Source organism: Lissotriton vulgaris, chromosome 4_1 (assembly GCF_964263255.1).
Source record: "Lissotriton vulgaris chromosome 4_1, aLisVul1.2, whole genome shotgun sequence".
NCBI lineage: Eukaryota > Metazoa > Chordata > Amphibia > Caudata > Salamandridae > Lissotriton > Lissotriton vulgaris.
In genome coordinates, this window is record NC_141691.1 from 34,510,899 (window position 1) to 34,527,341 (window position 16,443).

A 16,443-nucleotide genomic window follows, 5' to 3' on the forward strand; every position below is an offset into this window, starting at 1 on the left:
TCCCTAACTACTTTTAAGGGGGATCCCTCAGGAGTTTTTAAAGCTTGCACCTCACTAGGGCTACTAGTTTCGGTGCCCCTAATCTGCTGATGGGGGTGCTTTATTTGACAGGGGGCCCTTTGGGTCTCACTGTCCTTCTTGTCCTCTGCAGCCCTGGGCTGAGTAAGGCAAGGTAGAGAGGGGCAGGTTACCTGCTCCAGACTGGGTCCCACCTGAGAAGGGTCCACTGCCATCAGAGGCTCTGTTAGGCCAGGCCTAACAACCTCTGGGACAGTTCCTTCATCAGGGGTAAGATCAGTTCCCTGAGGAGGCTGATCCTTTCCTAAAGTCTGGTGGGAGGGAGATTTCTCTTCCTCCTCAATGCTCTCTGTTTGGGTGGAGTGATCCATCATTTCAGGCTTCACTACCCATGTATCAGTTTGAGTTTGGGCTGTGGCCATCACAGCCCCACCAACCTTTTCAGGAGGAGACTCAGTTTGGGTATGGGCTGTTACTAGTACAGCCCTGCTACTCTTTTCAGGAGGGAAGTTATCTAAAGATGGGGCTGAGGTTTGCTCAGCCCTCCCAACCTTTTCAGGAAGGACATCTTGAATTGGGGCTGTAGCCATTACAGCCCCACTAACCTTTCCATGGAGATTTACCATTCTAGAATGGGTTTGCTGTTCAACCTCAGCCCAGGCTGAGATTTCCAAATCATTACCCAGTAGGCAATCTACAGGCAAGTTTGCTGACACTGCCACTCTCTTTGGGCCAGTGACACCTCCCCAGCTAAGATTGACTACTGCCATGGGATGATTGGATTCTATGCCATCAATGTTTGTCACCTGATATTTGGCATCAGGTAAAAGTTGCCTTGAGGGGACTAGACATTCAGCCACCATGGTGATGCTAGCCCCTGTGTCTCTGAAGGCCTCAACTTTCAAGCCATTGATGAGGGGTTCCTGTCTATACTTGCTCAAAGTGTTTGGGCAAGCAGTGAAATTGGCAAACCCCATGCCAGTCTCATAGACAAGAGTATCTGAGTTAGGGGACCTGGATAGGCCTGAGTCCACCTGTCCTCCAAAAGTAAACCCACCCAAATTCTTGGGGGTGCTCCCACCACCTGGGGGACCACTGCTAACAGTGACAGGAGGTGTTGGAGCCTTACCTGGAGGTATATTCTCCTTATTGCCATTCTTGGGACAACAGCTATCTGTTTTGTAATGCCCCACCTGTTTACAGGTATGACAATAAGGCTTTTTCTGGGATGCAGAAGTGTCTTGGGACCCACCCCCATTCTTGGAGTTTTGGGGCCCTGGGGAAGTCTTTTCCTTACTTTTATCCCCACCCTTCTCTTGAGGCTTGGTAGTCTCTTTCTTTTGGTCACCACCCTGGTTCTTAGGCCTGATCCTGGTTCTGACCCATTTGTCTGCCCTCCTACCCAATTCTTGTGGGGAGGTCAGATCAGAGTCAACCAGATGCTGATGTAGAAGCTGATTTTGACAATTACTTAAGATTTGCTCTCTCATAATTAAATTATACAATCCTGTATAGTCAGTAACCTTACTTCCCAGCAACCAGCCCTCCAGAGCCTTAGTGGCACATTCAACAAATTCAGACCAGTCCTGAGTCTGTGTCTTCTGGGTATCTCTGAACATTAACCTGTACTGTTCAGTGGTTAAGCCTAACCCATCAATCAGAGCACTCTTCAGGACCATGTAGTTTCTAGAATCCTCATCACTAACTGTGAGGAGTCTGTCTCTGCCTCTACCTTCAAAGGAGAGCCACAGGATTGCTGCCCACTGCTCCTGAGGGATCTGCTGTACCATGCAGGCTCTCTCGAGTGCAGTCATCCATTTGTGGATGTCATCCCCAGCTTTGTAGGGGGGCACAATCTTACTCAGGTTTCTTGTATCAAAGGACCTGTCTTTATCCTTCTGGATAGTGCTGCCACCAGTGGATCCTAATCCACTCTCTCTAGGCTGTCTTGCTCTAGCAAGTTTCTCCTTAGCCAGGGCAACCTCTAACTCTTGCCTCTGGATCCTAAGCTCAGCCTCTCTCATTTTGGCCTCATGTTCCCTTCTCTGAGGGCTAGTCATCTCCTTTCTGGAGTGACCATGAGAGCCTCTAGAGACATGGGAGGTATTGGATTCACCTGAGTGATGCCTCCTCCTCCTATGGCCCTGGTTAAGTCCACCTGGGGGTCTGAATGGGTTGTTACCTGATTCATTCCCAAGTTGACTTAAGTTAGCCTGGTTCAGCCTACTGACCAGCACCTGACTATCTCTGTCATCATCTGACTCACTGCTTTCCACCTCCTCCTCCTCTTCTTCTTCCTCTTCCTCTACATCTACTTGAGGAGCTCCAGTGGTGGAGGCTTCCTCATCTACTAGGATGATAGGGGTAGGGGTGTCTACAGTGTCATCCTCTGAAGGATGGCCTCCTTCAGCATTCCCTGTGGGGTTTGCTTTAGAGGTCTTTAGAGCTTCAGACTGATCCAAAAGCTCTCTTAGGTGGTCTGCAGTAGGGGAAGGCCCTGTCTTCAGACCCCTTAAGACACAAAGCTGTCTTAATTCCTTAAAGGGAAAAATAGCAAACTGGGATGGTGCCCTTGGAGGGTCACTCTCAACAGGAGTAAGTCCACTGGACCCCTCTGTTCCAGACATTGCTCTAGTGTGGGTGGATGTGTTGCAATCTACCTACACTGGTGTTTACCTACTAAACCTATCTAGTAGTTGTAGCTAGGGTGTGCTACTCCCTTTGCTCTACAACAACTAAGTTCAGTAGAACTTAAGTATACTAGTCTTGTTTTATATGTACCTAGCAGGTACCTGTATGATCTTTCAAATGATAATCTCAAAGATTGTAATGGTAAAACAACAGCAAGCTCAGATCCCAATCCGCTGCTCACCAATGTGAGAAGTTGGCCTGGTATATAATGCTCACTAGTTCTAGTGATCACTTTGTACCATGCCAAGCAACCCTTATGATGATGGTTGTAATTCAACCTTGTAGACCAGTTATCCTAGTGGTAACGTGGACAAAGCAGTCTTAGGCTAAACTCTGAAAGGCATGTGAAGCCAGCTGTTATACCATACACAACCCCCTTGAATACCAAATGAAAGGGACACCACACAGATATATATTGAAAATATATATTGATTTATTAACTATAAAATCCCCTGGACTCTTTATGAGCACAGAAGCACAAGCGTTAAATCACAAGACAGTTTAAAATACACAAAAGTTGCACAATATGGATGAGCCCTAGGGGCCACCTAAACCATATACTAAATAAGTGGTATAAGAGATACCAGGAGGAAAGTGAAGAGGCCTAGGGCCTTGGGAATCGCTGGAGCTATTCGAGACTGGAGTTAGCTAAGTCGGGAAAGGCCCACGGGACTCGGGTGCAGTGTTCAAAGTGCACGCACTTCTCAATACAAAGTCTATGGTGCGTAAAAAGCACAAAGTTAGAAAGTTAGGAACCTTCCGAGTGACCTACGGAGCTGAAACTTAAAACACAGGCCCTTGGGATGTGTACCAGTGCAGGAGCACCGGCGGAGCTGAGTTACCTCACCCACAGGAAGCGGGTGCACAGGGTCGAAGATGTGTCGGGTTTCGTCACGCTGGTCGATGGTGCTTGGAGCTGAAGATGCTGCAGGCGGCTCGATGAGAAGAGTTCCGGTGGATCCAAGGGTGGATCTGAAGAGTTGAAGACCTGAAAGCAGAGGGGACAGTGTTCAAAGTCACTAGCCAGTGACTACCGTGGAACCAGATTGGAACCAGGCGATGTCGGGTGCAAACAGGCGTTGTCGGGTAGCTTCTTTCTGCAGCCACGTGGATACCCGGGGTCGAGGACGTCCAGGAGTTGGTCACGAGCTGTCCCACGTAGGCTTCTCGCTGTTGGCGGTGTCGGCGACCTGATCGGAGCAAACAGGCCTTGGCAAATGCAAGCCACGCAGAAGTCGAAAGATGCTGTTCACTCGGACCAGCAAGGTCAGAGCGGGTGCTCCTTTTCACAGGAGCTTGGGTAGGTCTGGAGCAACCAGACCTGCTGTTTAAATCTTCGGGTTCGTCGCCAAGATGGCCGCTGGCCGCGTGGCTAGTGGCCGGGATGGCGCGTCGAGTGGCACAGTGCAAAAGGGCCCCACGCAGATCGTGGAGATGCTGGGGGGCTGATCTTCGGTGCAAGGGCTGCTCGGTGGTGGGGGTTCTCAGTCCCCAAAGCACAACGTCGAGGATGCCTCAGAAGCTGCGCAGTCAGCTTTACGAGTGTCTTCCAAGAGGTCCGGTCCCACGTCACTCGGTGCCTCCACGGGTCCCTTCTTTGCAGGGACTGTGGATCGGGCTCTGAGAGGTCTGGGAATCTGGTTCTTGTCGGGCTCTGGGCTCGGGCTCCGGCGGGAGGCGGCGGCAAAGCAGACGTCGAGTTGCTGGTTGGTACCTGTGTTCACAGGGTGGTCACTCCTTGGCCACAAGGGAGATTCTTCTTCAGTCTTCTGTGCAGCAGAATGTCGAAGTCCAGTCTTCTTCTTAGTTTAAGTTGATTTCGGGATGATCTGCTGTGCAATGGCACTGCTCCCCCTCTTATTCCAATCTAGGGGGTGGATCACCTACTAGGTCCCTCCTCTGGGAGGAACCAGGAAGGGGGGCGGTTACACCCCCTTTCCTTTGTCCAGCTCCGCGCCAGGACTGGGGCTGGAAGGCCCCAGAACCGGTTTGGGCTGGCCTATGCACGGGGACACCTTGTGTGCCCCGGGCATGTCTGATTCTATTCAGCCCTGTCCTACCCAATACACAAAATCCTGTCTGGGGTGGTGCTCGCACCTCCCAAGGCAGGAAACCCTTTGTCCAGGCCACCATCTGCCGAGTTTCGGTCAGCAGCAGGAGGCCAGACTTGTGTCTGTGGTGGCAGCATCCATTTTGTGATGCTGAGGCTCTGTTTAACTTTAACCGGGGTTAAGGCTACACACATGTCGTGTCCCTCTAGAAGGGTGGAATGCTATCCCCGTCGCCAGAACTGGCGAGGGGATAGTATTCCAATTCGTATGACACCTTACTCGACATGTTTTGATAAAGCCAAACCAAAGATAGCATTTAACCGCGAGGATTATAATGCACTTAAGAGTATATGGTATGGCAATATCCCGGAACAGCTTAGGGAGTGGTTCCCGACAGCTGCAGACAGGCTCAGCTCATGCTAGAGCACCATCTCACATATTTCCAAGCACTCTGCCTCCAGGATTGATGAGGCCTTCCATAGGAGTGGCTGATAGGATCATATGTGTCCAGTTTAGGGTTAGGCACAGGCATACTGTACCTAAGTAAGAGGTGATTACACCAACTTACCCCAGCTGAGTGATCAGCCAGTTGTGTCAAATATGGAGGCCAGGCCAGGGGTGGCACAATACATGCTGCAGCCCCTGGTAGGCCTTGGCTACACCTATGCCCTGGGTACCTATGGTACACTGTTACAGGGGCCTATAAGGTGAACCAATTCCAATTGTGTTATGCACCTAAGGTACATGGAGTCCATTTTAAGGAGAGAGCAATCAGCCTGGGGCCCTGAATAGCAGGATCCCAGGCCAGCTAAGTCAAAAACCAGCTAAACACCAGGCAAAAAGTTTGGGGGTAACCATAGTCAGATATCCACCTTCCTACACTGCAGAACTCCTCTTTATCTGTCGCATGGATCTCCAGACAGTGAGGTAACAGCAGGCAGTCAGCCTGGGGCAGGACAGTGGGAGACAGCGGGTTATTTTTGCAGGCATCATATTTGAGAACAAGTTTGATTTTACTTCTGAACGTGTTTTGCTTCTCCAGCCATTCTTGCCTAAAATGAAAGAAATAAACACAATTAATATTGTTTTGCATTATTGGCTAAAACATGTTCTTTCATTCAGTGGAGAGTTTGTATGTTTACCTTAGTGATTCAGGAAGTGTATACGTAAGTGTACTATTTATAGGGTACCAATCTACTCACTTGAAGAGAGCAATTACTGTTCTTTTTTAACTCCACTGAAGTGTGTTGTACTGAGCACTAAAGCAAATGTTTATTTATGAAAGCATTAAAAAAAGCACACTTTAAAGTACTTTATAACTCAAGAGACTGTATGAGGTTTCATCCCTGTAAAACACTTGGTCTTCACCAGGATAGAGTTTGTCAAGTAAAGTATGTCATTGCAAACATCATGATGACAAGTATGGTATCCATAGTGTGTGCTCCGCATAGGCAAGCAGAATGACACCCTGCTGGAATGTGTATTATTAGGAGGTGTAGGTAGGTACAAAACACTAGTAATAAGGCCACAGTCACAATATAAGGCCCAGTCAAGGGCTCAATGGATTATTCCCTTACTCAAATCTTGGTAGCTGTCTGCGAGCATGCAGGCTTAACTTTGCATACTGGTGGGTAAAGTATTTAAAAACATCCATTGTAAGTAACCAAAGATATAGATTTTTACAGAATGAACACTTTCTTGTGCCTAAAAAGCCATCTGGTCGCACTTGACTGGGACAAAGTCAGAATTTCAGGTGACTGCGATGGGGCTCCGTTCAGATACACTTAGCGGTAGTGCCAGGTCAAATTTTTGCCTTCTGACTTACTCACGTTTTGGGATCTTTTTCTCTGAACAACAAGAAAGCCTCCTCCTCTGGCCAGCTTTGGGTTATAAAATGATAGTTTTGCTTAGTGTGATGCCTAGGTCAAATCCTGGAAGTCACCTCAATGTCGAAAATCTCATGCATTGTTCACAGTTTCACGTCACTGGCTCGACTTCCATCAAAGGGTCGGGTACCATGTGAAGCTTTTTACCAGAAATCCTTCAACTTCTTCAAACGTTTGGATATTCTTCCAGAATGTCCTTTTGGGGTTCCAAAGTATACACAACCCCAATACAAGGTTCCAGAAGATCCGAATTGCTCCTTCAGAAGTTGGGACTTAGTCTCCCACAATGCACCTTCCACATGTTTTAAGTCCAGCTGAAGGTGGTCAGCTAGTTTCTTCCTCCTCATGGAGTTGCTGCAGGTGGAGCTCTTTTAACCTGTTGCTTTCAGTGACTCCACTCCTTCAACTTTCAAAGCAAGGCAAAGTCCTTTTTGGGTTGAAGACCAAGGAGTGCAGCAGATCATCTACTTGTAGCTTCAAGGCAGGGATTTGAAATGCTGGGCAGCTCTCCCAAATGTTTTCAGTGTTTTGAGTGACAAGCAGGGGCTACCCCTGACCAATGGGGTACAGACTACCACCCTTAGGCATGACAGCTTCCTCCAAAGTGTGGCATATTCTTGTCCCAAAACTTGGTAACTCTCTCCTGGAGGTTATTATCTGGCTAAGCCAACCCCCTGGAGTGACTAACTTTCACTAACACTCTCCAACCAGCCCCTCTGCTAATTAAATGACCAGGGCTTCAGCCTGGCTGGGTGGTGCAGGATGTAAGGGTGAGCAGGGCCCCCATTGTGCCTTTTACTTAACAGCTGCAGATCTCCTCCCATCAGTTGTCCTTTTTCTTTATGCAGGCCACCTCACACCTCAACAGAACAGCTTGGCTCGACCTATCAAAGACTGGCTATTCAGGAGAGGCTGCTGCAAGGTTGTGTTTTAGCACATAAGCAAAACTAGTTCTATAACTTATTTTATGTGATAGTTACAATAAATCGAACCTTGACAAGTTGTTGGATTTATTCTAACTACAGTTTTAACACTTTGTGCTATATTTTTGGGTCACTCCTACCAATAGTGTACTTTGGTAAAGTATTCCCATGTTAGCATATGTGCTACAATGGGGAAGAATTAAATTGGACGTTTTTCCTTTATTTGGGCAATAACAACATTGTTTATAATGTCCCTGCTTATAATTACAGGGCACCCTACCCCTGGGGCACCTAGGGGAGGCTTTGGGGTTATTTATATATTACAATAAGGTAGAGTAAGACTTTGGAAGTACCTTTTATTTCAAAGTCAATTTGCATATAAAGTACTTTTGAAATCAGGCTGCAAAGCAAGGTTGCCTTCAAAATGACATCAGGCAACACAGCAATGCAGATTTAAGTGCATTCAAAGTGCTGGGCCTGTAATCCTACAGTCCCTACCATATACCATGGATTAAATATAGGTTGCCACACCATAATTATACTTTATTAGTATGTACTGTAATCAGAGTACAGGCCCTGAGTCTGGTTAGAAGAGCCAAAGTCACCATCAGAGTAATAAAAATGGTATCTAGTAGTAAAAAGTGGGGGGGGGGGAGTGGGGGCACACTAGAAAAATCAAGACGATGTATTCTCATATTGAAATGAGTTTGAGAATCTGTATCCAAATGTACAAACTTTCAGAATGATGTGTGTGTTTTTCTGATAAATCTGTTGCTTTCTGCATGTTACTGTGAACAGTATATAACTTCATTCTTGCACATCTACACCATGTATTTAAGATTGTATTTGTTCATTTATTATTATGTATATCTTTCATTCTATATAATTAACAGAGCAAATATTCATCACCATATCAGACAAAAAGGGGCCATGTGTTGTCTACAAAACATTGTCTTAATGTGATTAAGTAAAACAGTACAGTACAATATCCTGATAGCGATTGTGTAGTCAGAGTAATACACATTGGCATTAAACATCATTTATGAATAGGATTTCCTCTTTTCAGTTTCCATTTTTGGTAAATTCTGGTGGGGTTTTTTCAATACCTTAAAAAACAGTGGTTATCAGTGGTTTCACATTTAACAGCATTAAAAACGTCAGAGATATTGTTTTATCGGTGTTTATGGAACGTTTCGCTTTTATTATTGCTTGCTTTCTGCACTGATAGTGCATGGTATATAGACAGTGTATGTACAGTGTATATGAGGTCCAAAAAACATTTTTGCAAATCAAACTTATTGCAGTACACCATACAGTACTTTTTCAGTGAGTCTTTGGTCATGTGTGTTCGCTATTTCCTTTCCATGTACATTTTTTTCTGTGAAAAGTCCCTCTCAACATTGGCACTTGAGTCGGGCAACACCTAAACAGCCAGTATACAATTTGCTAACTCTGGCCACTGTCATAGATTTCTGTGCCAATGCTGGTGGACATGAAAATTGTGGTTCTTTAGGCAGGGTCTGCAACATTTGCGTTAAACTGGCTGCTTATGCTCTCAGAGTTATTGAAGCGGTCAAAAATGAAACAGCACTTTTGAAACTACGGATAATATTCACTTTACAAAAGGGATCTAGAACTTGTATAGAGTGGTGATAGCAATCTTTTCACATATACTTGTCACTATACCCTGCATGGAATGTTTAAAGCCTGGGGTGTTAGCAATTCACCTCTATCAATACTGACTCACGAGAAACTGCGGGCTGATGTATAAAGGGTGTTTACCCATTCTCTGTAGGAAAATGTGAAGGCACATATTGGGAAAGATTTTTATGAAACCAGCCATTTTACCCATCAGTGAAAAATATATCCTTATTCTATAAAGTTTATAAAATAATTAAACAAGACCTAAAACATGCTTCTAAACCCTGCAACTTTAGACCAAAGATCACAAAACTGAAAAATATAAATGAAGGAGAAACTATATTTTAGTGACATCCCAAAACAACAAAACTCATGCATAATATTGTTATCCCAGTCTTTCTTGCTGCTAGCTTGTATAACAAAGTTACATAGTGACTCTTTCACTCTCCTTTTCCTTTCTTTGAACAACATGTAGTTTTTGGTTGAGGAGGTGTTTTTTCAGTGTTTATATATGTACACTGGTAAGAGCTATTTCCCTTTCAGTGGGGTTTTATAATTTATTATAGGTTTAAATCTAAAACTTACAGCTGATTTATAGATAGACACTATCATCTACCTGGCATTAGATCAGAGAGGTGAGGGACTTTCTTGGGGGAATCCTCAGTGCCAGGGAGAAATCAAGACAGGGAGAGGTTGGGGTAAAGAATGCTGAGGACGTTATCGTACCTTTTATCTCAAATGTAGTGTGAGGAATGTCCTCTAGAGGAACTTGCGGTAACATCTAGGAAGGGGACCAAATGTTCCTGAACACTATTAGAAAGTCTTGTATTTTATAAATGAGCTGCTCATCGGAAGCCACATTGTACGTCTCAGTCTACTATTCATCATGGGTAGGTATCAGCTGTGTGTTCCAATGGCAAAGTATGGAAAATGTGGCCATGGCCATTGCCATTGTCAGTAGTGTGCTCTTATGTCCATGACATTGGATAGGTCACTGGTTTTGTGGAGCAAGACTGTTTGTTTTAATAAGGTGGGGGAGTGATCAAGGACTGAAATACATGTCAATTACATTCTGAACAATAGGCAATTAATGTCCAGGCACTTATAGTCAAGTCAAACAAGCTTTATTCGACTATTGTCATAAAAGCAACATACAAATAAATATAAAACATATAACAGGATTAAAATTTCTAGGTACTTTACATTTAAAATATATATCCATTTCATCATTGTACATTGATTTAGAATTTAAATTTAAATTTGGCACCATGGGTACATATTATTCATTTGACAATCTATTTCTAATGGTCCAGGCCCAGCCTAGAAATTTTGCCACAGCTATGTAGACTGGCATATCAGTGCAGGAGCGGATGATTATAATTGCCCCCGACTCTCTATCGGTGCCCATCAACCTGCACATTGGGCGAAGCCATATTTTCCGGGGACCTGCATACACTGGGCATTCAAAAAGCAGATGGCCTATGGATTCTATGGGCGCTGAACAAGACGGACATTCTGCCTTAGCTGTCTTATACCAACTGCTAGTAAATGCCCCAACCGGTAGGCTCCCAATTCTCAGTTGAAAATACAATTTTCGATCCAGGGGTTTTAGGATCACATCCCAAAAGGCTTCCAATTTGGGTAAGTTTTAAATATCCCAAAACAGTCCTGTCAAAGACCCTTGATCAATAGACCTAAAAGACCTGGAAGCCACAAACTGCCAGTACAAATTCTTAAGTGCCTTTTTGGGAGGAAACCTACTATTTGTAGGGTCATCCGACAAATACCGTAAACCCAAATCAAACAATAGGCTTAACCACTTTATTTTATGATAGGTGTCACTGTTGATTATATAAAGTAATCCCCTTGAGTAGGTTTCCAATTCCGGGGTGGACCAAATCCTCCTCCAATACAAGATTGGGCGTAAGGAGGCTGTAAGTGCTAATGGGAACATCCCTAAATCATAAAAGAGAGGGTTCAGGGGGGTACTCTTAGGCAATTTTATTAGATTCCTTAAAAAGGAATTTTCTGAGATTGACATTCCCTTAAGATTTTCAGTTCCCCACATTTCAACCCCGTATAAAGTGGAACTAACCACTTTGCCATTATAAACTTGCAATACTGGGGATATTGGTTTGGTAAGGGATTTAGTATATTCTACACTCAGTGCACCCGATAGCTGTCTATGTTTAAGGGTAGCCAGCTCAATTTGCTGATTCCAGCACAAATTGTGCTGGATACAAACTCCCAGATAGGTGAAGGATTGGACCCTTTCCAAAAGACGCTTATTCATAAGCACAGTTCTCTTGAAAGATTTAGACGCATTAAAAGTCATAAATTTTGAGTTTTGGACATTTACCACTAACCCACGTGCTGTACAAAAATCCTCAAAAAGACCTAGACCTTTTTGAATCCCACTTGGAGTTTTTGCAATTAAAAGACAATCGTCAGCAAACATTAGAATGGGCACTTTGGCTCCAGCAATGGTTGGTGCATCAATGTTGGAGTCAATTAACATTTTTGCCACATCATTAATGTATAAAGAAAATAAGGTTGGGGCCAGGACACAGCCCTGTCGTACTCCAGTTTCCACTGGGAACTGTGGGGTAACATTCCCGGGACTCCCCCACCTAATCTGTGCATAGTTCTGTTCGTGCAATCTTTTTACCAGGGATAAAAGAGTCCCTGGCATACCCATGTTATTAAGGACATTCCATAATGTTGAGCGAGGAACCAGGTCAAATGCCGCTCTTAAATCTATAAAAGCGGCATATAGGCTCCCATGACCAATTGTCACTACCTTCCAGTAGAGCATTGCAAAATGCAGCACCTGGTCGACAGTGCTAATTGAGTTTCTAAACCCTGCCTGCAAGTGTGATAAGATCTTGTTGTCACGTTCCCAATCAAGGATTTTGTTTAAAACCAGCCTGCCAAATATTTTTTGAGATGTATCAATCAGGCTGATTGGACGGTAATTTCCTGGCTGGGACCTATCCCCTTTTTTATAAACGGGTATGATCTCTGCTCCATTCCAAGAACTTGGTATTGGAGCTCCCCTAGCGATCATGTTTGACAGGAGAAATAAGTAGTTGCCCCAGGAGTTATTATCTTGCAAAAATAGGTCTGCAGGTATGCCATCAATGCCGGGCACTCTACCCGGAACCACTAAATCTAGAGCACACTGTACATCTTTCAGGGTGAAGAAGTCTTCCGTTAAGGTTTCCAGAGGTACTTCCACTACTGATTGGGAGTCTTTACCTTTGGCATACTGCGGCTGGAAATGTTCTAACCATTTTTCTTGGGGGACCAGTTCTGCGGCTTGTCTGGATTAACATCCACACCCCACTTGTAGACATTCCAGAATCTACGCGTGTCTTTAGAAGATCCTGCCTCCTTAAGGTCATTCATCCTTTTTTCATCCCAATCACGCTTGCCACTTGAGATAGTGTTTTTATAAATTAGTCTGGCTGCTCTAATTTTCTCAGTTATCTCTGATTTGATTGCTTCTCCCAGATTTTGGCGGGCCTTCCCGCATTCACTGGAGTACCACCGTGATGCCTCTGGAACTCAGGAGGCATTCCGCCGGCAGGGCTTAACAAAAAGGCTCTTTAATTCCCCAAAGAGAACCTCATGAATCCTGGTCCCTTCCCCCAATTTTAAAGAATTATTGACTGGTTTAGATAACATCAATAAATCCCGTTTTGCCTGTTCAAGCTTGCTGGTTATAAAATCCATATTCTCTTTAAGAAGTGAAACTTTGGACCAGCGGACGTGGCGCATGTCGTTAGATATTACAATATCATGGGAGGGAGTAGCAGCCATCATAGCCCCTAGATGATCAGGAGATTCCCAGTATGTAAGACTCATAGACAGGGGATTGTGGTCACTCTCTACCCTGTCTATAATTACCATATCTTTAAGATATTTCCATAGACCCAAGTTAATCAGAATGTAGTCTATTCTGCTCTTGCGATTACCACTTATGAATGTAAATGCACCAAACTTATCGCCTGTGGTCCTACCATTAGTTGATCTTAGACCTTTGTTTAAGCAGATAGAATTCATTTGGACCACTATGTCTGTCCATTTATTTACCGGGTCAAGATCCAATTTGGGAATCCCCCATTCCCTATCCTCCTCCTCCGACACATTCCAACTTCCTTTCAAAAGAGGTTCAAAATTTACATTAAAATCCCCCCCAACAATTACATTTGAGGGCACATATCGACTTTCCAACAGGTCTTCCAATAATAATAAAACCTCAGATTTTTTACCCCCCGTGCTTCTCGCATATATGTTACAAACATAGACTAATTTGTCATTTGGGAACTTCAGACTTAATATCTGCAGATCCCTGTGGTTAGTCGGTATGGTTTTTATTGTTACGCCCAGATCTTGCCTTATCCAAATCGTAAGCCTTCCAACTGGTCTCCCTCTCCCTTCCTTCACTGCAGGGATACTATAGTTCAAATAGTCTGACATATACAGTTCTTCTAATGCCCAGGTTTCCTGGAATAAGCATATTTCATGTTCTTTAATAAATAATGCCCACTCCGGTAACTCCAACTTAGACCTTAGGCCAGCTATGTTCCAAGAAAGAACAGACCCCGATCAACCACTATTGAACGCGGGACTAGGTTGTGCCAAAAGCTCCAAGTTATTGCCTGGGAAGATAACATCAACTGAGGAACAAGCTAATGAAATGTGTTCCTCTGGTGAGTTTACCACAATACCAATGGGTTCCTGTCCACATATTTCTACATCATTGGGAGATATTAATAGAGATTGCAATTGCAGTCAATCATTGCAATCCAGTCTTGAGCTTTCCCCAAGTACAGTACCCCCCTGTTTCTCCCTCACGGACTTCCAGGATTGGGGAGGAGTAGCTCTCATCTGAATCCTGGAATAATCCGGGGAGCAGGACCTAAATTCTAAGTTTAACAGTTCTCCGGCTAACCTTAGGTTTTTTAGGATAAGTTCAATGCAATCATAGGCATCGCCCTTGAGGGTAAGCCTACTTGCTCGGAGAATGTCTTCCCTGATCACCGACCTACAACCCCTTACGTGTCTAATCCAATGAATGGCTTTATTAGTTAGAGTGTCAGGTGATTCACGTTCTCTACCAGCAGGGAGCTTAGGTATATTGATCAGATATACTGGGGGTGACTTAGAAGTATTTCGGTCATGTTTAATGAGCCCAGAATTTTGTTGAATAGGGGCTATTTTCTGGCGGCTAGGTACAAAGTTGCTGCTAACTTGTTTTGGCCTTGGGGTTGCTTGGCTCCTGATGGACCTGGTGTGTTAACTGTTGGTATTATGGCAGTGGGGTGTGATAGCTGTTTTTCACCAGACACTTGGTTCCCTGCTTTGCTCGTCTCACTATTTTTGCAGTGTCTAAGTACAACTGCGTCTGTTTTAGGCTTTTCACCTGGCTTTGGGGGAATGATTCCTGTCTGGACTGATACACCACCTCGACTTATTCTGGGAGCTTTAGAAACTATAGGGGCTTCATTATGGGCCACATTTAAATTGCTAACAACAGCGGTTATATTATCAATTTTGACTTGCATCCCCTTTATTAGATCACATAAATGAGTTACAAGTTTAAACAGAGGGTTATCAGGTCGATCATCTACCTCCGGATCACCCTGTTGAATAGTTACTACCTGGATAGGACCAGAATTTATCATATCCGGCTCCTTATCTAGATGCAAATTTTCAATTTGGGCCAAGATAGCGAATTTATTAGTACAAGGTATATTTGGAACATTTTCAATGTTCCCAATCACACTCACTGTACTATCATCTGGTTGTTCCTGTTGTGGTGATTTATCCCCTGATTGTGACTTGGACATAAACATTTCAGGTATTACTACTGGTCCCCTTGTAGCAACCTTTCCATCCTTTTCAATCCCTATGCCAGTAACGACATGGTCCTCAACCCCTACATTAGAGGAATTTGTTAGCAAGTCTGTGGAATCTTCAAGTAGGTCATCAATTCTGTCCATTACACAGTTCCCTGCTGCATGAAGTTGGCGCTTTCTGGCAGGCTTGCACTTTTGTCTCTTTGGTTGTTTTCCTCCCTTAGTTACCCCGCAGCGTCAGTAAGTTCCTCAGGGTTTTTCCTTTTCCCCATTGTACAAGAGACAGTAAATCAATGGTAATTAACAGTACCTTCACTGGTAGGGGAAAGGGGGGTGGCCCAGCCCAGCCTCTTCCGGCCCCTGACAGCCACAGACGGTCCCGCCCATGTCCTAGGCTTCTCCCGGCGCGTCCCGCGATGCGGGAGGCGTTCCGCGTTCTTAAAGCGCCTCCGGCGCATCGGGAGCATCAGGGATGTGCGCCCATCACCCTGGGCAGCTGGGTAATGTAGTTCAGGTTGTCCATTGGACGGAACTACAGCTGTTACCCTCACAGCGAGTGGTGGATGGCCGTTCCCCTCACGGCGGTAAGATGAAAAACAGGGTGCCATTTCCCTCACGGCGTGGAATGAGCTCCGTCAATGCCAGGCACTCATAAAAAATGGGAACTATGTCATATGTTGGCTTTTTGCATCTCTAGCCATTCAAGTTGTGTAAAATGGCCGTGTTTTTGGCATCCAGAGAAGTCCTGGACCATTGTCTCTGATGCCCCAGTCCAAATCCTCCACCACTACCAGCCTTTGTCTGAATAGGTCATTTTGAAGTAATCTCTGCCATGTCATAGTGGAAGAGAGATAGTAGAGGTCAAGACGGCCTTGTATGAATCCCAAATTACTTGAGGTGAGGCTGAATTAAGATTAAAATCAAAATGTTTCTTTGTTTCCACCTTCAATGTATCTATTACTTTATTTTCTAGTAATAATACTCGATTACTAGGCAATCTCCGGGGGGGGGAGGAGCAACTCGATTAATGGTCCATCTCAGGGGGGAAGAGATCACTTCCATTGCCTGTTCTAAGATAACTGCTGAGTGGTCAGACATATGTTCCGGGACATGACTAACTGAAATGATATTCCTACTTGTGACAACAAAAGAGAAGTCAATTCTGGAGCGATGTCCACACTTTTTGTTATAAAAAGTGAACTTTCCACCAGATGTTTAAATGTATGGGCCTTCCCTCTCCAAATGCCATAAGCCTAATGTCAGACATTAATTGGCTCCGGGCACCTCTCTTTTTCTGATCATTTGCTCCTACTCTGGTTGAGGTAGAGTCTTGACTTGGGTCAAGAACCAAATTGAAAATGCCCCCTAA

At 44.6% G+C, this 16,443-nt stretch overlaps 1 protein-coding gene across 1 annotated transcript in view; it reads right to left on the reverse strand.

The window, feature by feature from the left end:
* Positions 1-16,443, reverse strand: part of LOC147718289 (indolethylamine N-methyltransferase-like) — a 76,686-nt gene that overhangs the window by 3,716 nt on the left and 56,527 nt on the right. The window contains exon 3 of the mRNA XM_086967181.1: positions 5,641-5,812. Within this exon, the coding sequence (XP_086823307.1) occupies positions 5,641-5,812 (172 nt within the window). The remainder of the gene's footprint in view (positions 1-5,640; positions 5,813-16,443) is intronic.